General features: G+C 47.3%; 2 protein-coding genes across 4 annotated transcripts in view; one reads left to right on the forward strand and one right to left on the reverse strand.

The window, feature by feature from the left end:
• HUNK (hormonally up-regulated Neu-associated kinase) overlaps positions 1 to 407 on the reverse strand; it is a 44,722-nt gene extending 44,315 nt beyond the window's left edge. For both annotated transcript variants that reach the window (XM_015646226.3, XM_015646218.3), the window contains exon 1: positions 44 to 407. In XM_015646226.3, coding sequence (XP_015501712.1) covers positions 44 to 292 — 249 coding nt within the window. In that variant the 5' untranslated portion in view covers positions 293 to 407. The remainder of the gene's footprint in view (positions 1 to 43) is intronic.
• A 12,269-nt stretch (positions 408 to 12,676) lies between these two features.
• Positions 12,677 to 23,756, forward strand: part of SCAF4 (SR-related CTD associated factor 4) — a 37,848-nt gene continuing 26,768 nt past the window's right edge. For both annotated transcript variants that reach the window (XM_015649078.3, XM_033518998.1), the window contains exons 1-4: positions 12,677 to 12,706; positions 21,027 to 21,110; positions 21,689 to 21,733; positions 22,208 to 22,369. In XM_015649078.3, coding sequence (XP_015504564.1) covers positions 12,677 to 12,706; positions 21,027 to 21,110; positions 21,689 to 21,733; positions 22,208 to 22,369 — 321 coding nt within the window. The remainder of the gene's footprint in view (positions 12,707 to 21,026; positions 21,111 to 21,688; positions 21,734 to 22,207; positions 22,370 to 23,756) is intronic.

Below are 23,756 nucleotides of genomic sequence, written 5' to 3' on the forward strand. Positions count from 1 at the left end.
CCGTTTTCCCCCCGTTTTGCCCCGGGGGTGGGGGGCTCGGTACCTTCTCTCCGGTGAGCACATGCAGCCCCTCGCGGACCTTGGCGAAGGAGCCCTCTCCCAGCTTCCTGCCGATCAGGTAGTTGCCGACCCTCTTGGTGTGCTGGAAGTCGCGGAGCCGCTCCCGGGGCGCGGCGGCGCTGAGCCAGGCGGCCAGGAAGGATCCGCCGTCCGCCGCCGCCCGCCGCGCCTCCCCGCCCGCCGCCACGGCCGCCGGCTCGCCCAGGAGCCCATCTCCCGCTGCCGCCGGCATGCCCGGCTCTGCTCTGCTCTGCCCGGCCCTGCCCTGCTCTGCTGTGCCCGGCTCTGCCCCCGGGCCGCTCGGGGAAGTTGCTGCGGGCAGCGCTGCAGCGGCGGGGCGGAGCGGGGCGGGCGGGGGCCGGCTCTGGGGCGAGCCGAGGTGCCCCGGGCTGCCGCCCCTCCTCGGAGCCGGCGCCTCCCCCCTGTCCCTCCTCCCCGCTCCAGCCTCACGGGGCGGGGGGAGCGGGCTCGTTCGGTTCCAATTTGCTGTAATTCGATCCGCTCGCACGCCGCGGGAGCGGCTGCCGTGCAGACCCGGCGGCCCGGGGCTTTGTCCCCCCCCGGCATCCCAGCGCATCCCTCTCCCGGGAATCGAGCCGCTCCCCTCGCTCTGCGTGTGGCTCCGCTTCGCTGCCGCCCGGGAGCGGCTTTTGTGTCGCTTTTCCCCAGCCGCGTGTCGGAAAGGAGCGATGGCCACCGCAGCTCCGGCGGCTCCGTCCCGCTCCCTCCCCGCTTCTTTCACCGCCGCTGCTCCATCTTATCCCTGCCGGAGCTCGGGGTCCCGGCCGAGCTGCCCCCGTCCCCCGGCGGGAGCGACGGGCGCCCATCGGCTGCAGGCCGGGCCCTTGGCACCGCCGTTTCCCCTCCGAGCCTCCGCAGCCGGCGGGGACGGAGAGGCGTGAGTGAGTGAGTGAGTACAGTGCCATTGTCACCGTGCAGCCCCTCCCGGCCCGCCGGGAAACCGGAGCGGAGGGCAGCGGTGCAAGAAGAGACAGAGCCGGCAGAGCCTCCCCGCTCGGAGTTTGCGATGGTCGGCGATGCCCTGCCCTGCTCTTTGTGTCTGTGGTGCTGGCCACCTTCCACTCGTGCTGAGGGAGACCTGATGGAGCAGTTAATTCGTTGAAATGCCTCACAAGGATCTTAACCTCCAACCCATCTGTAGTTGTACTAGCCAGAAAGTCAGGAAGAGCCCCTATTTGTCTTCAAGCATAATCCACATTTTCAAGTTTTGCCTGCGTGCTTGTGTTATGGAAGTTTGAAAAGGAACCACGTGCACCCTAACAGATGTGAGTTGTGTCAGCAAATCCTCCTGTTGAGGGGCAGCTGTACCTGGCACCAGCCAACCTAGAGCTCCCATCCCATCCCATCCCATCCCATCCCATCCCATCCCATCCCATCCCATCCCATCCCATCCCAAATGTAAATCTGATTTTGCTTCACACTGCTGTCCATTTAACTTGGATTTTTGTCTTGACTGGCCACATTCCACCATCTGAATCTCTCCAAAACGCGTTCCCAGTGGCTAAATACATTCTCGGGGCCGGGAACCCTGGAACTGGCTCCACACCACCATGCTCCATTGAAATATATGTTTTCAGATGAAATTTCAAACAAAACAGAAATCCAGTGCTGTCCCAGGAGGCAGAAACTGGAGAAGTGAAAGCTTCATAGCCCATAAATAATAGTTTGGATTGAAAATCTCCTCTCATTGCATGCACTGGGTACATTTACAAGCGTTGCAGCACACAACCTAAAACAAGAATCTGCACGTCCTCTGTCCCCACACTGTCCTGGGAGTGGTTTGGTGCCTTGTGGGATGCTGTGGGACACAGGATCACACTCCAGTGCCTGAACTGATGGCAGCTGCGGTGCACTTTGGCAGGACACGTCCAGGAGAGAGCTTCACTGATGTTTCCTCAGTCAAAGCCAGGGTGGGAAGGTGCCAGGATTGTCCCTGTGTTCGCAGGGAAGGTGACCAAGCCCTTGCACAGGTGAGGATAGTGGCAGGCAGGACGATTCCCAGGTCTGTGTCACAGTTTCTCTGGTCAGCATGACAAATGTGAGGGTTTTAACAACATTGCTGCATGGGAAAAAAAAGGAAAAAAAATGGGGAGGAAAAGCTGTAGTGCAGACAGTTACATTGGGAGACTGAAAAGTACAGCTCGTTTCCCAGTTGGTAAGAGGCTCCATCCTGTCTTATTTAAATACATGGCTGTGCTAAGAGGGTGTGGAGCCAGACTCTTTCCCTGCCTAAAGGAATATCCCTTCAGAGAGACAGGCAGGCAGAGCTGGGTGCCTTTGTTTGGGCTCCACTAACAGAAACATGGCTTGGCCATTTCGGGGATTAAACAGATGTTAATGGTGTGTTTTCCAGTCAAACACCTGAAAATCAGCCTCTTTTAAAAATAAAACTGGTGAGAAATGCTCATTGCAGCAAACAGGAGGAGAGTTCTGAAAGAAACCAGTGAATTTTTTTTTATTTTAATTGCCTCAACTCCAGGACGTAATGAGTTGACAGTATCCTTTTACCAGGCGAGACCGCTGCCTTCTCACGATTCCCATCCTGTCCAGCTGTGCCCATCAGGGTGCAGTCTGGATGAAAAGGGGATCAAAGGCTGCATTCATTTCTGTCCATGCTTTAATTTAAATCTAACTCCAGTGTGCTTTATTTTGAGCTGCAGACTTTCTAGGTAATGACATTTTCTGATTAACTGTTGAAATTACTAATGAATTAAAGGCACTAGTCTGTCTTCAGGTTGCAAAAGCTGTAATAACAAGCTACTAAAAATAATACAGAGCTTGATTTATACCCACCAAAACAAAGAAATTCAGAGCTACCCTGACAGTATTGTCCTTTGCCATCCCCAGCCATTTAAAATACTGCAGTAAAAAGGATTATTAGGTTGTGGACTGGGAGTTTTACAGCCACGAGGGAGGCTGGGCTCAATCCCCAGCGAATCCTTACTGTGAACTCATAATTGTGCTGCAGGAGGGCACCGAGTACATTCTGTCCTGGTCAAATTAAAGGTGGTAATTCAACATTTCCCTGCCACATCAGCAGGCCTCTTGCAGCCAGTGGTTAACTGCTGACTTCAGTCAGGTCACAGGAGATACCCTGACTTAGTGCTGATAGGCTAAAAAAAAAAAGTCAGGCTGTTATATTGCTTATGCTTTCCTGGGTATCTCATCCTGCTGTAAAATAATTGGGGATTTTTGCAGGGTTTAGGTTGAGCTGTTTAATTTTGTAATAATTGGGGTTCAGCTATTACAGATTAGAAGAGTTTAAATTAATTTAAAGGAGATTTTTTTGAAGTGAAAATATATTTGTTCTTAGATAATTTTTAATGGGTTTATGGTGTTTGAACCCCCGAGTGCAGGCAGAGAAGAGCCTGTGTTTGCTGGCAATGCCACAATAACAGGAAGGAGCCAAAACAAGGACAGCAGTGGAGAAGAGAACCCTCTCCATATGCCAGGGATGTTCAGGATCAGCTGAGGACGCTGTGACTTCTGTGCCTGGCTCCTGCAGATGCCACTCAGCTGACAGGGATAGGTGTCTTCCTAAACCCAGGATGGAGAATGAATGTATTTCACTCTTCCATGGTTGCAGGATCCTGCACCTGAGCATTCTGCTTAAAACTTGTCTTTGGACATATGTTGTCCTCAAAAATATTCAGAATATTGTTATATATACATTAATGTATATGTATGCAAATTTACCTGAGTAAGCACTGAACTATTTGATGACTTTTACAGAAATGTGTTGGCAGTGAGGTGACCTGGCACTCCAAAAGTCCTGCTAGACCTGTGCTCCCAGAAAAATCTCCAGTTTGCTCTCTACAGCTCCTGTCCTGCAGTTCTCCACCACATAAACCGAGGCATTTCGGAGGTATCAAAAAGCAAATGGAATTTAATATCAAAGTGGCAAGCAGGGGGTCGCTGTTTTGGTGCTGTTATTCTTTTTCACATTCCATTAATTAAGCAGTTCAATTTCTGAATCTCAGTTAAACTGCTGTGAAGCATTGCTTGCCGTGCACGCTGTTGTGTAATTTAGGACCTTGGGTTTAAGTTTCATTTACGTGTAAGAGAACACAAGAGGCTTGTATGGGAAATGCTCTGTATTTTCAAAAAGCTTTTAGGAATCAGTGATGGATGAGATGTGAAGAACAAGGAGACCGGACCGTTGTGAATCCCTGGATTTAGTGCATCCTGCAGGAAGAGGGGTGAGGTGTGGGGAATGCTGACAGAGCCCCTGCAGTGGCCTCCTCGGGTCAGCTCTGGTGCTCCAAGGGCCCTTTCAGTGCATGCTGAGGATGGAGATGGGGTTGAAATAAAGCTTTACACCCCAGGAAGGACTGCTGCTGCAAACCCTCCTGCCAGTGCCATACCACAGTGAATTCGGAACCAAGATGCCCTCAGAATGTTCTATCTCCTCACTCTCCTCCTTTCTCTTGGCAACAGGTCAGAAAATATCCCAGTACCTCAGAGCACAGTCCAGGACTGGCTGTGTGCTTGCATCTGTAGTAAGAGGGGTTTTTTGCAGTCAAAGAAAGGCAGATATTCAAATGCTTCCTTGCAAGAAATATTCCAAACACCTTGTTAAAATGTGACCAGAGCAGCGACTCCCTCCTGAGCAAAGACCTCCGTGTTTTGTTTAAGCATGAGAGAATTTTGGATGGCTGAATGAACTGCTGGAAAGCAGCAAAAAAACCCCAAAAAACCAACATTAAAAAAATCTTGAAATGAATGCAGTCTTGTACCAAGCTATGAAAATTCATTTCGGTGCTTTGCAGCCGAAAACATTCATTTTCCAAGCGTTTTCCTTTGTGTCCAGGACAGACTTGCTGCGTGGTGATTGCAAGGCTCATTTATAAACCACAGTTACTTTGCTGCACTCAGGTCTCTGGATGCACCTTCCTGAGCTATGGAAACCACATCAAAGACTCAGGGCTGGCAAACCCAGTTATGGAGTGTGCAATTATTTACAGGTGAATACTCTGGCGTATGCTCAGGACCTGAAACATTTCTGAAGTGATACGAGCTTAAAATAAATAGATTCAATTTTAAATTAGGAATCTCTGGGAGTGTGGGGAGGGCCTGGCGTAGAGTTCCCAGAGAAGCTGTGGATGCCCAGTCCCTGGAAGTGTCCAAGGCCAGGTTGGATGTGGTTTGGAGCAGTGTAGGGTAGTGGAAGGGGTCCCTGCCCTTGGTATTTTTCCATAGATATTCCAATTAACAGGTATTTCAGCTCAAGGCCAGGCTTCCAGGTTTTTCCTTGGCATGCTTAAAAGAATGACTAACTGGGCTGAATCCAAAGAAAGAAACGTGTTTCTTTGTTACATTGCAATCCTTTCTGTCACCTGCACCGGTTCCATGTAAAAATTCAGTGATGGTTTATTCCTGAGCGTGTGACATGTGCCAGTCTGCCATCACAGAGGCACTTGGGATGCACTTCCCTTGCAGGATCAATGAAGGGATGGCCTGGCAGAGATCACTTGCTCACTCAAGCATGAAGAACCACTGAGGGGAAATCTGAGGGGTTTATTTAATTCAACAAACTTATTTGTTGCAAAACGCCTGGAGGGTGAAATGGCTTTGTTTAGTTTGTTGAACAGCCTGGACAGACAGCCGTGGTTTAAAAGCCAGCTACATCCCAGGCCACTGTTCATCCCACACAGACTCCCATGGGATGAGTTATCCCTGCCAGAGGCCAGGCGAACATCTGAGCATGCAGATGGGCCCCGGGGTCAGTGGATGTGGCTGCAGGAGGCCACTGGGAGAAGAAAATTCCTGAGCTGAGGATGTTTCGAAGGGAAAGCAGAGCTTACACTCTCCAGATGTTCCCGTTCAGGGCGTGTCAGCAAAAGCTCTCTGGCTGCTCTCAGCTGTCAAGATAGTGCTCAGAGGAGGGGAAGAGCAAATTCCTGGGGCAGCCTGGGGTCGAGCTGCCCTGTCTCGCTGCTCCAAAGCGGGGGGCCTTGGGTTCACAGCATCAGAGCTGACACGGGAGCCCAGCCCTGGAAACAAACACGGGATGCACTGGCTGTGCAATTCATGAGGAAACACCGCTGCTTTGCTTTTCCTTCCCAAAGCCTGGGGACACAGCCTCCCTCCCACAGCTCCTCTGCATCCCACCGTGTTCCAGCCCAGCCACACATCCCCCTCAAATCCCTGCTCCTGGCTCGGGTGCAGCTCCTTCAGAGGCTGCCCTCAATTCCCTCCCCATGCCCCCCTGGGATCCCTGGCCCAAGCCAGCCTATCTCAACAATGCTTGCTGTATGATCAGAGGGAGCTTTGCTCCCATTTAGTTTTTGTTTCTCCGCAGATTATTTTGCCTTTCTTGCTTTTTTTCCAGTCTCAGGAAAGTTATCCACAAGCTCAAGCCCCCTATGACATTGGTTCAAGGAAAACAAAGCAGGAGGAGCTCTGGCACCATTTGTCCACGACTCCAACTTCCCCCTTCAACGGAAAAGAAAAAAAAAAAGTTGGTGAAATAATATTTCCCATGAGATTGGGTTGCTCTTTCTCTTACTGGTGCCCTGAGTACAGAGATGGGCTTTTTGCCCCCAGCTTTCACCATGGCTGCTGCTGCAGACACTTGGGCTCAGATCCCAGGGATTCCAGGGGAATAATTGCTTCAAACACTCAGGGGGAGAGAGGCTCCAGTCAACTCATCCTTGTAAATCCTCCAGTGGAAAACTGGAATACAATTCCTGAATGATCCCCAAATAAAAATTTTGAATATTTTACTGACAGGCTTTCTAGAAAAAAAAGAAGGGAAATAAAACCCAACCCTACAGATAAAAATACAGTTCTGGGTTTGCATATTTACATGGTTACAGAATCACTCACAGACGTGTTTGAGAATCAGGTTGATTATTACAAAACCCAGTGGGTTATTCATTCCTGCACCTGCTTGTGTAGCAAGCACATTCTCCCTTGAATCAGCACTGATCCACCTGGCTGATGAACACGAAGTACCGTGAAATATTTGGCAGGGAAAAGGAATTACTCATGAAGACTCTGGATTTGACAGCACTTTCAGACCCTGCTACTCCCTGTCTGCTCCAAAGTGGCCGAAAGAGATAACGTGACTCAGGCACTGGGCGGGCCTTCCTGCCTATCCAAAATAACATCTTAGTCCATGGCCTAAGGGAAAGCAAGAAGAAAAGGGATTTTTCTTCTTTTCCCTTAAGAAAAGGAGAAGAAGAAAAAAGGCTGCTAAATGATCCAAGTATCACGCACTCCTGCAACCCCAGCTGGAAAACTGCACCTCCACGAGTGAAGGAGTTGGTAAACGGAAGAAAATTCAGAAAGGTGCTCTGAGAGTGAAAAAAGATTTAAATAATAAACTTGCCAGTGGAGCAACTTGGTCCTTTTAAGCCTAGCAAAGGGAGGGGGCTCCCAGTCTGTGTGCCTGAGTACGAACCCAGGCTTGCAGACAAGGCTATAATGAGATCCAGGGCTTGGGAGCTGAATCCAGACAAATTCAGGCTATAAAACAAGACACATATTTTTAACAGTGAGGGTAATTAACCAGCACAGCAACCCAGTGAGGCATTATGGCAAAGTCTCCTTCTTTGGAAATCTTTAAATCAAACTCAGATGTGTTTTCTGGGAGCTGCTGTACTCCAGGCAGGAAGGAGCCTGGTGCTGGGTGTCAGGCAGGAAGGTGGCCTGGAGGACCCAGCTGGCAGGACGAACCAGCAACTCCAGTTATTCCTCTGGAACCAAGCAGATCCTTCAGGGAGAATCAAGAGAAAGCTCTGCCTTCAGAACTGGGAGCTGCTGGAACAGGGAGAGTGGGAAGGTCCAGCAAAGCATACAGGGAGAGGCACTGACTTATTTTCCATCAGCTGATAGAGTTTGGTCAGCCCTCACGAGCTCATCCGGAGCTTCTCCCAGCTCTATCTGCTCATCTCAGAGTGTTTTATCTCCTGCCAAAGCCAGCTTCACTCGTCCTGCAAGGTGATTGAAGGAGCAGGCACAAGCTTGGCATTAGGAAATGCAAAGGGACAGAGAGGCAGACTCACAATGGAGAGGGAGCTGAAAACCATGGAAGGGTGAAGGGCAAACGGGACATAGTTGATTTATGGGATGAATCCAGGGATGTATTTAAATACCTAGGGATTAGGTATTTATGTGACTGCAGGATTTTTGCTTCGCAGTTGTGATACAAGCACTCCTTTAGTCTGTCCCCTAATATACATTAATGCAGGGTGAGATACAAGACAGGTGAGAAAAGTGAATATGAACCTTAAAACAAATAGAGCAAGAGAGTTTTAAGCAGAGCAAAGCCACACAAAAAATAAAGCATGATATTTAAAATCAGTCCATTTTTGTAGAAGTTTATTTTTAGAAGTAACCCTGGTAATATCACAGGATGATTTTTATATATGAGCATTACAACTGAAATATTTGGACAATCAATAGCCAAGGTTTCATCCAATCAAGTGACCAATAACAACATAGATAAATTAGTCATCCCCTTACCAGATTAAGGCCTGGTTTCCCCAAAACACAAAAACATGCACAAAAAGCATAATTACGTGAGCTTCATCTTCTGAATATTCTACATGAAATGCTAACAGACCTCAGGGTCACTCAAAGCAGAAAACACATCTTCCCAGCCCATGCCAAATGTGCCTCATTGCCAGTTGGTTGCTTTCCAAATAGTGTAATATCAAAAATACAGAAAAGCTCTAAGAATCTTCCCAAAATGTTGGCAGTAATTACTTCTCAAGTATGTCCCAATCCCTACATTGAGTAAAATATCTAAATAAAAGATTGTATTTACAAGCATGTGTATTCAACATTAATATATTTCCAGATGTACTTGTATACTTACAGCAAGGTAATTTTCCTAGAATCCACTCTAGGCTTACCCATATTTTTCTAATATGTCCCATATTTGTGGATATAGAGGAATTATAGGAAAACAGAACACAGAAATGCATGTATTGGGGGAAAAAACACAAACCTTTGCAATGTATGTTTCTCATCACACAAAAATCCCCAGGCACGTAAATAAGTGAAAAAATAATCCAACTGAAAACAAAAAATCCTTGTGCTGTGAAAGAGGCAGGTACTAAATTGCCACTGATAATCAGCCTTGCAGAGGAGCAGGAGAACCTGGAGAAACGCTGCTCTCTTTGTGACAGGAAATGGAACATTAAAATCTGTGAAAAGCCAAATGGTTTCGCTGCTTCCAGGAGATGTGGCACTCGAGTCCTTCAAACACCCCCCTTTTTGCAGTACTCCAGTGTTTTGGAGGAGCACACGAACCAATAAACCCATCCCACACCTTGTTTCCTTTCTTCAAGGAAGAGAAGATCACATGCACAGGAATGTTTATTTTGGCAGGGTTTGTTTTACTAATTATTTATGTTTGAAATTATGGGATTTCTACCTTGCAAAAACCAAACCAAACCAAACAAACCCAAAAACCCAACCACAACCAAAATCCAACTGCTTTCCCTTCCCAGACTCCAGTGTTCACACCTCACAATGCCCAGGAGCCCTTTGGATTGCTTAGGTACCTAACATTAGGGACATTCTTTCCAGGACCTGAAGGAAACCTGCAAGAGGGGTGGAGAGGGGCTGAGGACAAGGGCCTGGAGGGACAGGACAAGGGGAATGACTTCCTATTGCCAGAGGGAAGGTTTAGGTTGGATTCTGGGATGAAATCCTTCCCTGTGCACAGGTTTCCCAGAGAAGCTGTGGCTGCTCCTGGACCCCTGGAAGTGCCTAAGGCCAGGTTGGATGGGGCTTGGAACAGCCTGGGATGGTGGAAGGTGTCCCTGGCCGTGGCAGGAATGGAACTGGATGAGCTTTAAAGGTTCTTTCCCAACCAGGCTATTCTATGATTTGGCTGGAGTTTGATACGGTTTAATTCAGTCCTGAATCACAAAAATGATCATCCTCTGCAAGAATCCTTCTGCACACAAAGTAGAAAACAATCTGCTTAGTGGCCATGGTACAGCCTGTGTGTGTGTGGGTGTGTTTATATATATATATGTGTGTGTGTGTGTGTGTATAATGATGTTTTTACTAAGAAAATGAAACAGGTTTTTGTGTTCTCACACTTGGTTTTCTGGCTGAAAAGAACGCCGGCTGGGGAATTTTGGATGCAGGCAGGGCTGACTGCTTTTGTTGAGAGCAAAGCAAAAGGTCTGAAAGTGAATTCTGAAAATAAACCAGGGATAAAAACTGGTGTTGGAGAGATGGCTGTGGGCAGCGGCAGGTGAAAGGGACGGGAGGTCACAGGGGCAGTGACTGTGGGCACAATGCATTGACACCTCAGCAAAACCCTGATCAAAGGCTTATTCAAGGAGCAGCCCAGACAAAGCATTCAAGTTCCTTCCCTGATTTCCATGGACCCTGTGATCTGCACAGGACGGCACTGCCAGCCTGGGAGAACAGCCCAGGGAGCTGCTGCCACTTTCCATCCTCCTCCCACAGCCTCTCACATGAGACTTCAGAGCTCCATCTCTTCCCCTCCGGAGGAGATGGGTTCAGGAGAATGGTCCTGATGTTTCGCAAAGTTTTACCAGGATAGAAAGGTTCTCATTGGGGTGGCTTGTCACAAGTGGGCTGTGCTGGAGAACAGAACAACACAGACTCCGTGAAGGGTATAAACACCATAACTTGGGGAGGAAGGGCAAGTACAAAAAAAAAACAACCCAGAGGTGATAAAGCCTTTTTCGGTGGAAAATAATCTTTGGACCAGACCTCAACATCTCAGAGCAAAGTGCTGGAAATTGCCTTTAGATGATTCTCGCTTTAAAAACAAACAACCCCCCACCAACACCCAGGAATTTTGTTTGATGACAGGGACACGTCAGATCCTTAGTACTGAGCATGGAAACAGAGTTCTTTTGTGAAGCAACAAGTTCCTGGACTTTGTTCTTGAATCTGCGCCCCTCATGCGCTACGAGATCAAAGTGATGTTTTATCCTGTGAATTCGCACTGGCCCAAGATGTTTGCTGCCACTCCTCACACACAGTTTCAGGGAGAGCAAGTTGCGTTTCCCCGCTTTCCCCCTCTTAGCGCGGACATCAGGGCCATCTCCTGGCCGCTGCAGGCACCGGCGGAGCAGCAGTAAATGAAAAAAAAACCCAGCTTTGAAATCTAAGGTGTGAAGCCTGTCAAGAATTATTTGCTGCCCAATACCCGGGAAGATTAATGGAAGCCACAAGTTAAGATTTGATCAGTGCTTCTCCAGAGTACCAAGGAAAACTCTTATCCACTTTGACGTAAGGATTGTGTCTTGCACAGCATTTCTTTCTCCTGCTTCAAATACAGTCCAACTAGAATTTTTTAACAAGCATATTGCAAATCCAAAAATGCTTACAAGTTAATTAGTGACACATTCCTTGTCAGGTTTAACTACTTCGTGTTTACATCCCATAGAAAAGCATTGATAGGACCCAGAATTTTACTTAATTTACTTTAATTGTACCCAGTGCCCCAATTTTATTGTACTCACCGAAATGCCCTAAACCCCTTCTTCTGAACCGAGTCCAGCCGAACCGAGCCGGATTCAGCCTAACCGAGCCGGGTTCAACCGAACCGAACCGGGCTCAGCCGAACTGAAATTCTGCTGAACTATTTCCCGATGTGTAAAGTGACAAAGCCTCTGCTGAATTCCAGCACACGGGCAAGAACAGCAGCAAAAGCTCCACGTGAGGTTAATTTACCTCACGGACAGTAGGTAGGCAATATTATTTATTGTTTTCTTCCACCGCTCCTTGGGGGCTTTATTTAAAGAAAACATTACTGACACCTTGGACGTGTCCCACAGCATTCCCAAACTTCAAACCGCTGGGATCGAACAGTGATTCCAAAACACTGCGGTGGCAAGCGCTCCGTCCCGGGAGCTGCTCTGGGTGCTCTCGTGCCCATTAATTAGCGCGAGTGCTGTCACTGCCTAATGAACTCCTGCCCGACCCCGCTCTCCCGTTCCTGTCCGTGCGGTGGCCGGGCCGCCCGTGGGACGCGGCAGCAGGAAAACCCCGGGCTGGGCGCCTTGAACGTGAGGCGGCCCCGCTTTCCCGCGCGGCGCCTCGGCCCGGCCCGCGCCGCCCTCAGGGAGCTGAGCCGAGCTCCGGGGAGCGCAGAGGGCGGCTCCGAGCTTCCCCGAACCGAGCCGAGCCGAGCCGAGCCTGGCCGCACCACGACAGCTGCGGCCTGCTCTGAGGGGCCAAACCGCAGCGCCTGTGGGGCGTGCCGGGAGAGCGGTGCCCTCCCAAGGGCTGGGGCAGTGTCGGTGACAGTGACGGCGGCCGAGGGCACTGACGTTACCGCTGCCGCCATTCTTTCCACTCCCCCGGCCGCGGGGGTGGCGCTAACATGGCGCTGGCGCGCGCGCCGAGCGGTCACGTGGTGTCGCCATCCCCGCTGCCCAACCTCTCGCGTGGGCCGGGAGGAGGCCCGGCCGATCCCGGCGTGCACCGCGCCCCCCCCCCCCCCCCCCGCCCGTCGCGCGGTCGGCCCGGGCCGCGCGCTGCCCGCGAGCCCCGCCATGGCCGCCGCCATCATGGCCGCGCCCTGAGGGCACCGACCGGCCCTGCCGCGCTGCCCGCCGCCTTCCCGCCGCCTCCCGCCGCCAGCGCCGACATGGAGGCCGTGAACGCCTTCAACCAAGAGGTGGGAGCCGGGGGGTGGGCGGCGAAGCGCGGGCCGCGGCGCGGGGGGGGGGACACACGGCGGCCGCCATCGCGTCCCCCAGCTCCCCGCGCTTCCGGCCGGGCCCGGCCCCGCCGCCTGCGGCCTGCGCGGGGAGCGCCGGCCCGGGCCTGCCGCCGGGCGGAGAGCGGTGCTCCGGGGGAAAATGGAGGCGAGCGCGGCCGGGCCGTTGAGCGGCCGCTCCGCGAGGCCCCGCGCGGGCCGGGCCGGGCCTGCCCGGGGGGAGGCGTTGAAGGGAGCTTTGGGCGTCCCCGCCAGCCTCTGACCTCTCGCTGATCCCCTCGGTTTCCTCCTGCAGCGCCCGAGAGCGGTGTCCCGGGATTCCGGGCCGGCTCCCTGTTGGCAGGGGCTCCCAGGCGGGCTCGCTGTCACGCGGCGCCCCGGCCGTGTGTGTTGTTTGGGAGCCGGGGAAGCCGCGTTTCGGGACAGGCGTTTCCCGGTAGTTGCTCGGCGAGAGAGCCGCGGTGCGAGGCGGCGGCACGGGCAGAGGCTGCAGAGGGAGGGAGAGCTGGCAGGGGGCTCATCCCTGTACGGGAACGGCGCCTGAGATGGGACTCAGGGATCGATCCCGGTTCAGGGGACAGGACAGGTTGGAAAGCGCTTACTCGCTTTTCTTACCGCACAGAAGGTCCCTCCCTGTCTTCTTCTGGTTTTTGGTTTGTTTTTTTTTTTTTTATTTCTTAGCCAAGAGGAGTTGGAAGCAAAGCAGACCGTGGTTGTTTTTTGCATAATATATGTATATATGAAATCAGTTCAGTTTCTGCTGTATAAAGTTTTTGACACGTGACTACAGTGTGATTATTAATTAGTTAGTTATACTTCCGCCTCAGCTGGACAGTGTGGCTTTGCAGACCCTCCATGGACAGAAAGTCCCTTAAAGCTGAGGCAGAGCCTGTTCCCAGATTCGTGTTGGAGGCTGGGTGTCTGTGCCTGCCTGTTGAACAGAAGCAGAAGAAATGGCAGCTGCTCCCGTGTGATGGACTCAGGCTGTGTAAGGCTCACTCTCTGCAAGGGCTTGTCTTACACACACCTGAAGATGCCCTCATCTGTACCAAAACAGTGCCAGTGCAAAAGGAAAAGTGGATAGCATGTAGCTTCTGTTAATGGTTAATTTATTTGCCAGTGTTTTGGGGGGTTTGTGCAGCTCTGAACCAGTGGGATGTCAGGGTGCAAAGCTACCTTCCCCAAAAAATTCAAACAGCACACGTGTGCCATTTTCAGTGTTGATGGAAAGAGAGAGCAGCAATATTCTTAGTTACCTGCCTCAGTATGAGCAGTGGGCCTGGCAGAGCACTGCTGCCTGACAAACCTGAATGGGGCAGGCAGTGCCCAGTGCCTGTCAAACAATAACCCCACTGCTTGTGCTGAATGGTGACTGCAGAGCAAAAGTGGTGTTTCTGGGGATCCCGTGACTAATCTGTGCCTTGGAAACGGGCATGTTTGGATCTGTACCTCTTCCTCTCCCATGTAGGAATGGTGGGATGCTTTGCTTCACTGCTGTAAGAAATACTGAGTGGGATCCTGATGTGTGGCTGCTGGAAGAGCAAAGCCCTGGGTTTCAGTTGGATCTCAGTTCTGGGGGAGAGAGCTGTACTTGCTAAAATCCCGGTTCTGTAGTCTTTTGTACGCCTGAGTGCTTCTGTAGAGCTACTGGTGTGTAAAGCAGCACATGAATAACTTCAGGGGCTGTGTGGTTCCTGCCCTGTTTGCTCTCAGGAGCTGTGTTTGTGGTGGTGTGCAGGGCATAAAGTCCAGTTCTCGGACTGATCCTTTTTCCGCCTGGAGCTGTGCAAATGAAATGCGAAGAGGGTCAGATTTACAGGCAGGGATTGTTCGTGTCTGGGCTTTCTCAGGGAGAGAGCAGTTGTACCAAAGGCCTGGGTGCTGTTCCCAGAGTGGTGGGGATACCATGGGACGGCTGGGTTGTGAGGCCCTCAGGGGTGCCACTCCCAGGTCACTGAAGAGTTAATTCTTTTCTTGGGAGGGGAACAGTTTCAGCGGTGAGGATGGGGTGGCTACAGAATACCCTACAGGCCCAGAATTCCTGCACTTGCTGGCTGTACAGGACCACTGGAACCAGGGAAGTGTGGTTCTACCATGGCAACTCCAACTGCTTGGGGTTTGGTGCTGAACTTGCCATGTGTGCTAGAGATGGTTCCCTGCTGGCTTTGCTTCCCTCGAGGTGGCACCTGGCAGCTCTTTGCCTCTCTGCCTGAAGGAGGAGATGGCACTTACTCCATCAGGTGGTCCTGTCATTTGGGTTTTTTGGGTGGGCTTGCTGTTTGCAGCAATTTCTCGGATGGTGGGAGCCCAAGTTCAAAGCGTGGGTGTAAATCTGCTGTCCTCTAAGCTGTGGGGTTGGTGTCTCCCTGGGAAGGAGAGAAGTGAGTTTGGCTCTGGCAAGGGGTGGGAACTCCTGGGTTGCATAATTCCATTATGTTGGAATTGTGGTGCCATTCCCAGTCCTGTTCTTTGGACCTGTATTTTGAATGCAACTTTGCCAATAAATGTCCTCTTCCAAGTCCTCACGTTTCTGCAGGAGCAAGCAGGGGTTTTGTATTGGCTGCTTTTTTCTAATCCAGCTGTAGTTTGAGCAGGTGCTGTCAGCTGAGTAGGTGGGATTTGACAGGTCTGTAGTGGAGTGTGTTTTCTCTGAGGAGTTTACTTTCACGAGTTAAAGTGCTGTTAGATGTATATGTTATGTTACAGTAATGGTACAGTATAAATAAATCACAAAAGGTAACTGGATAATGGGACAGAACTTTTTATGGTTTTAAGAAAACAAGCAAACATTTTTCTTTAAAAAGAAAAAAAATTAAAAATCACACTCCCAAAACTCAAGCAAACAAAAACCTCCCACTGAACCCACACATCTGCAATATAAATCCTTGTGGTTTTTAATTTAGGGGATGTCTGTCCTTTTCTTTAATCTGGAAAACTTGAGGCATAGTTTACTGGTTATAATAGTTAGAAATAAAGATTTTTTTATTTTTTTTTCCACAATTTTGCTGCTGGAAGTAAAATAAGGTCAACTTTCCTGTTTTGTAATCTTTTATTTGTGTTGAGTAATGCATATCATTCACTTAGTGCTGTGTCTCAGTAGTTAATGTGTACCCCTGAAACAATTGATACCCGACCTAAATGTGCCTAGAGACAAAGAAATAAGAGGTTCTGGGGCTGTTTATTTAAAGCTGGTTCCTTCTTTGCTGTTTGCCCATCCTTAGGGCACTGGACAGCTGAAGTTTAGATCCCGTGTGGCTGTTTTCTGCTGATGGCAAGGCTTCATTTTGCCCTGTGTGAAGGTTCTGTGGTAACCTTCCCCTCCATCCTGAGGAGCTATAAATAGAGGTTAGCAGGATATCCTTCCCAGTAGTTCTCCAGCAGTTACTGGAGCTCAGGATCCCCAGTGAGTCTCCATGTGCGCGGAAAAGAAGAAGGACACGACTACCAGCATCTGGCTCGAGTCTCTTGCCTCTGCCCCGAACTTGTTTCCAGGTATATTGGAAGCTGGGACATTCTGGTAGAGATTCCTGGTAAGAGAAGTAGAGAGACAAGCGGCTTTCCAGGAGATGTGCTGGACAAAAGAGCCCTGCACTGATCCTGAAAGCTGTGTTTCCAGAGCACATGAGTAGAAAACAAAACTCTATTCTGTGCACTTGCATGATGTCATTTTCATATGAGTATCTTTTGTGAAGATGTTTCTCCCCAGTGATTCTGGATTTGTGAATGGTCTTTCTAGGCCACAGAGGTAGCTTAGTTGATGAAGTGCTATTGAGCTTCATTGCATGGAGGTCATATCTAGTCAAATTCAAATCTCACTTTATTTTCCAAAGAGTGCAGCCTGACAGCTCTGGATGTTATAGTGGTCTCTTACCTTCAGCAGCACCTAATACTTGCTGTGCTTCACAGCTGCTGGTCAAGCTTTTAAAACTTGCATTGATCCTCTGAGAGACAGCTTAGCAACAGATTCTTCTCCTTCCCTTAAGGAAGAACAAGGACCTGAAGAGGAAAAGAAGCAGTGACTTTTATAGGGGATGTATAGAGCTGACAGAATTCCTTTTAGAGGTCTGGTCATGCATTACAATAAAGGTGTTTTTTTAACAAAATAGTGCAATATCTGTGCTTGTTGGTCGTGTCCTCCAGGATCCTTTTGTTTCTGTGCAGGAACAAGCAACTGCAGTTATGTCTGTAAGTCACTGGTGGTTGGCTGGATCAGGTGGTTTCTGAATGCATTAGTGTGAAAAACAGAGTTCACTCTTTAGAATTTTAAAAGTTTGGTAATGGACAGTGTCCAGCACGGAGGTGTTACTGGCCATCAGCCAAAGAACACACCGGTAGATCAAGACTGTGTTATCTATATACTGTTACATTACTCAGGTCTATACATATTTATGTGTTTCATACATTATTCAAACATTCTTAGGAGTTTTGGATGTTGCAGAAGCTCTTTTGTTTGGCCTCACATACTGACTTATCTGCATGACATCCTGTAGATCAGGTCAGTATATTTTATTCCTTCATCCTGTTGGTTTGCACTTCCCTGAAAACGAGGAGTTAACAAGTTCTTCTCCAACTCTGGTTTGTGTCACTGTTATCACTTGGAGAGGTCCGTCAGCAGATGTGGGAAAAACAACATAATTGCTTCACACCTCTCCCCTAGTTACATAGAAGCATTTTAACATTTGGTGTTTTGCTAAGGCTGGCAATACAATACATTTATCACACCACTGTTTCTATAAGCTGTACGGTACATACGTGGCTATAATACATTCATCACACGACTGTTTCTGGGAGCTATAGGGTGCAAAGCTAATAGATTGTGTTACACTAAGGAGCAGCTAAAAGGAGTCACAAATTGTACCGTATCCAAATCCTTCTGGTCAATAACAACATGTGAAGACTCATACAGAAATGCTAAAGGCAGTATCGTGTTGTTATTTTTAACTACTAATAGAATGCATTCCAAAAGACAGTGAGTGGATGTAGGGTACTGCCTGTGCATGGAGCCTGGTTGGGGAAGGGCTGTTGGACACCCAAGGCGTGTTGGAATGGTTGAGGGTGTGTTAGACTGCTCTGGAAATTGGAGAAGGGGAGGTTGAAGGAGGTGTCCTGACAATGACCTGGGTGCTTGATATCCACTAATCACTAACCACTGTCGGTTTCAGTAGCTCATGCTCCTCTCTGTGCAGCTGCTGTGCTCTGGGGTTTGTTTAGTGAGTATATAAAATGGGCTCGTGGCTCTTTATTTGTAAATAAAGACACCTTTTTATGGCACAGACACTTGAGCAAGAGGGCAAAGCCAAGGAAGCCAGTTCAAGTCCTAAAAGGTGCTTTTACTGTGTTATCTCACACTTAAAACAGATAGACTTAAGATCATACATCAAGCTGGGTAAATTTTAAAATAGCAGTTCTCCCCTTTACTTCAAACCCCACTGGTTCTCAGGTTTCCACGTAAACTAAACCATCAAAGGGTATTAATTATGGAATGAGAGAAATTAATAATTTGCTGCTCAAAAGACTGAGGAGTGAAGGCCATCAGTGCCTTGTGCCATTCCCTGCCCCTCTGCAGGGGCTCCTGGGCTGGAGCAGGGGCACAGTGGGAGCTGGAAGGTCTCTGTTCAGTCCTCCCCATGTGGAGCTCCTGTACTTCACACTCAGTTTGCATTTGGGGACAGTCACTCTGTGCTTCCCTTTTGCTGTCCTGCCATGATTTAATAGCCATTATTAGCCTGAAATTGAGCAGGTGAGTTTTCTGCCTTTTACATCCCTGGCTTTATAGATACTTTACTGTGTGCTTCCATCCTGCTGGGAGAAGCACACAGAAATATTCTTAAATCCTTATTTTGTATTTTGGCTTGAGTTTTATACTCTTGAATACCACTACTTCTTTTGTATCAACATCCTGTAAACATGCAGTTAGGGGCCGTAAAAGCAGAAAGTCATTTCTGGCAGGTCACAGCATTCCAGGCACAGGCTCCTGTTGTGAGGCAGGACTTTGGAAACCTCTCGAGCTGTAAAATTTTCTTTGCCTTTGTTACATACATCACTTTTTTATTTTTTTTGTAAATTGAGTGTGAGTTTTTCTGTCCAAGTTGTTCCTTGAGCTGATTATGTCATCCTTTGAGAAACTGGATTTATTATTGTGAAACAGCCCTCTAAAAATAGCGGTTGGGTGACTTTTTTGTATACTGGGAAACGTGTGGAAGATGATCCAGGTGTATTTGAATTAATGTAACAGGAAGTACCTGGGTGTCTTCTGAGCAGCTCCCCTTTCCAACAGGGAGAAGCCACAAGGAACTAGGAAGGGAGTTCAGCTGTACCCATCTCTAAAACACGGGGTTGACACATGCAACCGATACTGAGAATTACATAAAAATTTGCTATAAATAGTTATTTGATGTTCTAAGATCTTAGGTAATTTTAGAAAAGGAGCAAAATTCTGAGGTAAAATTCTAAGAGATGATTTGGGGGGATGAAAGGAGCAGGATGGATGGATAGGTAGATAGATAGATAGATAGATAGATAGATAGATAGATAGATAGATATGCACACTCATGTATATGTGCCTTTGTTCTCCCTTGCATTTTATTTGTCCTTGGGTTTGGTTTTTTTCCTGTGTTTCCCCCAGTTGCAATGCTCTGCTTGGGATACTTTTAAGACACTTCTTTTTATTTTTTTCACTGCACTCATTTCTTGTCACCTTGGGCCCTGCTCTGAGCTCTCCCAATTTTCTTGGGGTCTCTCTTCGTGTTCCTGAAATACAAATGCCAAAGTGGTGCTTCCACACCAGCTCTTTGTTCTTTTTCTGTGGGACTGGATCCTTTCCCAGAGAACCAGTTGCTTCTTCGTCGCTAAAGGAGGGGATATGGAGTGCCTGTTGTAATGCTGGCTCTTTTTCTTCCTCCTCCATTTCGGTTTTTGAGCCTTCTGGTGGTTTGTTTGTGGGTGTTGGGGTTTGGATTTTCTTTTCCCTCCTTTCATTATCTCTTAAAACAGATTTTCCTGAGTTTTAATAATAGCACTGGCTTTGTTCATCAAGAGTCTCTGCACTTACTCTAAAGCACTTAAGTCTAAACTGAAAACAAGATTTTTTTTTTTTTAAGAAAACATATCAGCTCGCAGACCCTTCTCTCCTTCTGTCTTCTATCTGGCAGTTTTTATTTGTCCATACTGTGATTTCTCAGCAAGCAGCGATGTTTGCTGAAGTATCTCTTACAGCTGAAATGGCTTTAAAACCCCAATGTTCTGGCACAAGAACTTGCATTTTGTGGGGATGAATAATGAAAAGTCATGGTCTTGTGTTGGTGCTGGAAAAGGCATGTGGTGTGGCTACCACTGTCTGGAAGGACAATTTTCCTATCTCCTGGAATAGAAATCAAATTAAGAAAGTAAATACCTTATTTCCTAGTCTCGGTGTTTTCTAGGTCTAAGGCTTCCTTTAGTATAGCTGAACATGCTGTTAGAACTTTCCTTGTCTTTGAGTGTGTGGCAAATTTTTTCATCTCCTTCACTGATTTTTTTTTTAACCCTTAACTGAGGCAGTGAATAAATATGTTTTAATTGATCATTTCACCAGTATCTTGGAGCTTTAAATTAATTAATAAAATAAGAGACAAAGCTTGAAATGACATCCTACTTTCCATTACATGGACAAATGAAGACACTTCGATTTTCTTACTTTGCTTTGTGGTGAATGATGATATTTTTTACTCATATTCAAGGGCTCAATTTTTTCTTTGTGATAAAGAGAAAAATGAAATTATTTTGCATGAACCAATTTATTCTGTGATTTGTGAGGAAGATTTAAAGGTAAAAACAATTATGTGTCTATGCTCAGCTTTCTGTGCCCATCTCTATGTGCAGTTCTGGTTTCCCTCAGTTTCTGAAACATGGAGCTAATGCTTATTTCTAGTTATGGCCAATGTCACCTATAAAGATGACACATAACTTCTGTATACTCCATATAAACCTCTATAAACTTCATATAATATCTATAACTTCTACAAATGTTCTCCTTGAGGAGTGAACCTTTCCCCTGGAGCCATTTGGAGGGTGAGGCAGCCAGATCTGCAGAAGAGTTGGAGCAGTTCTTTCTAGCAATAACCTGGTAAATGCCGGTTTCTGTTGGGTTTGTAAAACAGCCAGTCCTCCCAGGACCAGCCAGCAGCGTGGCCATACTCAGTGTGGGATGGCAGTAATCAAGTCACCCACCTGAAATGTTGTTTTTGCTTAATTGCTCAACTTCAGAATACATTTTTAATGTTTGTTTTTCTCTGTTTAGCTCTTCTCGCTGATGGAGATGAAACCTCCTATTTCCCGAGCCAAGATGATTCTCATCACAAAAGCTGCCATTAAAGCTATTAAGGTAAAGTACAACAAAACAAAGGTGAAACCATAACAGCAGCAATGTTTTATTATTTCACTTGTAAGTAAACACTCAGGATTTGCCAATCTCAGCTTTGGGGATGGTTTATTCTAGCTGCTGTTAAGGCTGTTGTCTAGAAACAAGTGGGTGGTGAATATCATCCCTTGGTTTTGGACTAGAAGCAAAATGCCAGCTTGGTTTTTTTGAGTCGTTGCTTTTTAATGCTACACCCACTAGAGTGTTGTGATTTTTGTGTAATAAAACTAAATATTGCAGGATGCAACTGCACCTTAACATGTGAAACCAGTGTGGATTACAGAGACAGCAAATCCAGAAAGCTTTCACTAATACTTGACAAGCAATGTGCCTTGTGTGCACACTGACACACTTCTGACTTGGGTCTGAGTTTTCCCCACGGAATATTTTTCTCAGTTGGGGAACATCCTGCTTTTTAGAATGTGACTGCAATGTTCTGTAGCCTTTCTGAAATGCTAATAAGCACAAAGAGTTAAAATGCTTCTAAAATGATGTGCCGCTGCCAAGGAGATGATAAATTAATGGATGTATTTATTTTCCAGCTTTATAAGCATGTTGTCCAGATTGTGGAGAAGTTTATCAAAAAGGTAAAAAGTAAAAAAAAAAATTAATTTATTGATGAAGTTATCTGCATGATTTGCTAGAGATCGGTAACAATGCTAGTAAATAACCAGAAAGGCTTCTGTTGCTTAGGGATTGAGGGAGGAAATCCTGGTTTGTTAGGATTTCACATTTTGGTATTACTTTGTCTATATAAGCTCCACATTGTAGTTTTCCATAATACATTGAGGAGGGGAGGGGAGAAGTAAATTGTGAGATTTCCCATCTTCCCTACACAGCAGCTGGGGAGGAACCTGGAGGTGCTGAACTGCAAATTAATTGTCACTAAGACAGTACATATTTCCAGAGAATGCAGTGTTCCTGCTTGCCTGGGCATGAAGAGCAAGAGGCTGGGATGCAGGGCTGTGTTTGAGCCCCAGAGCAGGTTTGCTGTGAGGCTCTGAGGGGGATGTCACCTTGTGGAGTCCCTGCCTGACGCAGAATCTCTGTGCTGTTTGCAGTGCAAGCCGGAGTACAAAGTCCCGGGCTTGTACGTCATCGACTCCATCGTTCGGCAGTCTCGGCACCAGTTCGGAACAGACAAAGATGTTTTTGGGCCAAGGTTCTCTAAGAACATTACTGCCACATTCCAGTATTTGTATCTGTGTCCATCTGAAGACAAGGTAGGACCGGCACTTGGAGTGTTGCTGTGCATTGGTGGGGTGCTGCCTTGGTGCTTGCACTTCTGTGGCAGGGATCTGGGGATTCTCTCTGACCATGGTAGTGACTGTTGCTGAGAAGGATTATCAAAGGTGGCAGTTAAATGCAAAGTCAAGTTAAAAGATGTATTTTGCCTGACCTCATTGGTTTTGTTTTGCCTATGCAGACACTTCAGCAGTGTGTGTTAAATGTGCCAAAAATTCTTCTTGAGGCTCCTTCAGCACTTCCTTTGGAGGGCAGAGTCTGCCACAACGAGAAAGGAGAAGCTCTGGTTTTGTGGGCAGCAGCTGTTCTGCTCAGAAATGTTTTCTAAGAAAATCATCATGTTGATTTCTTCAGTCTTTTCCAATCCCATACTTGAGTTTTGTTGGTGCTCTCCACTGTCAGGGCTGGTCTAGAGCCTCATTTTTCTTAGTTCTGATGTACTTTTTAGTTGAACAGAGGCTCAGAAAGTGAATTCCTGATGGTCCAGAGAAAATGGTTTTTGTGACCTCTGTCAGTACAGTTTTGAGACTCCCAAGATCAGTGTGTTTTAGAAGTTGCTGCTGGTTTCCAGAAAATCACCTACTCCCTTTCTCTTTGTAAGAGTGAAATACTCCTTTTCTACCTGACTTCTTCCAAAACTCTCTAAATAAGCTTTTGAAAGGCTTGGATGCTCTGTAGTTTTCTAATGTGCAACATTCAGACCTTCAGGCATTGAATCTGGTATTTGGGAGCTCCTGGGTTGATAGCCTGTGAAACAGACCAGTCCCTTCTCCTTTCTGTTCCTGCATTACCATTTTGTTCATCTGAATGAATGAGACTGTCCATCTCCTTCATGGAACTACTTGATATTGGGAATGTTATTATTTAAAACACACGTCCTTTAATGAATTTCTTGTTCCGAAACAAAAAAAAAAAAACAACAAAAAAACAAAAAAACCAACAAAAAACCCAACCCCGATCTGCAGATACACAACAATTGTGGGTGATATCTGAAGAGGACAATGCTACCTTTATTTTTTTAAACAGCCTTTCTGTAAAATTAATATGTGACTGAAAATTAATATCACATTTGGCCATTTTTTGGCCTTTGTATAATTTTCAAGTTTTCTGGAGAGACAGAATACCCAAAGTAAAAAAAGTGCTGCTGTTTTAAAGTTAACTGTTTTTCAGACCAAAACGTTACTTAAAAATAGACATTTCAGGTTTCTCTGTAACTGACGTTATTTTAGCAAACATTTTGTAAAATTCTTTAATTGCCTAGTTAGAGGTGGGTTTACATGGGTGTATATAACTGAGTCAGAGTGAAAGAGCAGAATCAATTCATTTGAACTAAAAGGTACTTGCAGCTTATATGTGTGCAAGTGA

The sequence above is a fragment of the Parus major genome, chromosome 1 (genome assembly GCF_001522545.3).
Source record: "Parus major isolate Abel chromosome 1, Parus_major1.1, whole genome shotgun sequence".
Classification (NCBI taxonomy): domain Eukaryota; kingdom Metazoa; phylum Chordata; class Aves; order Passeriformes; family Paridae; genus Parus; species Parus major.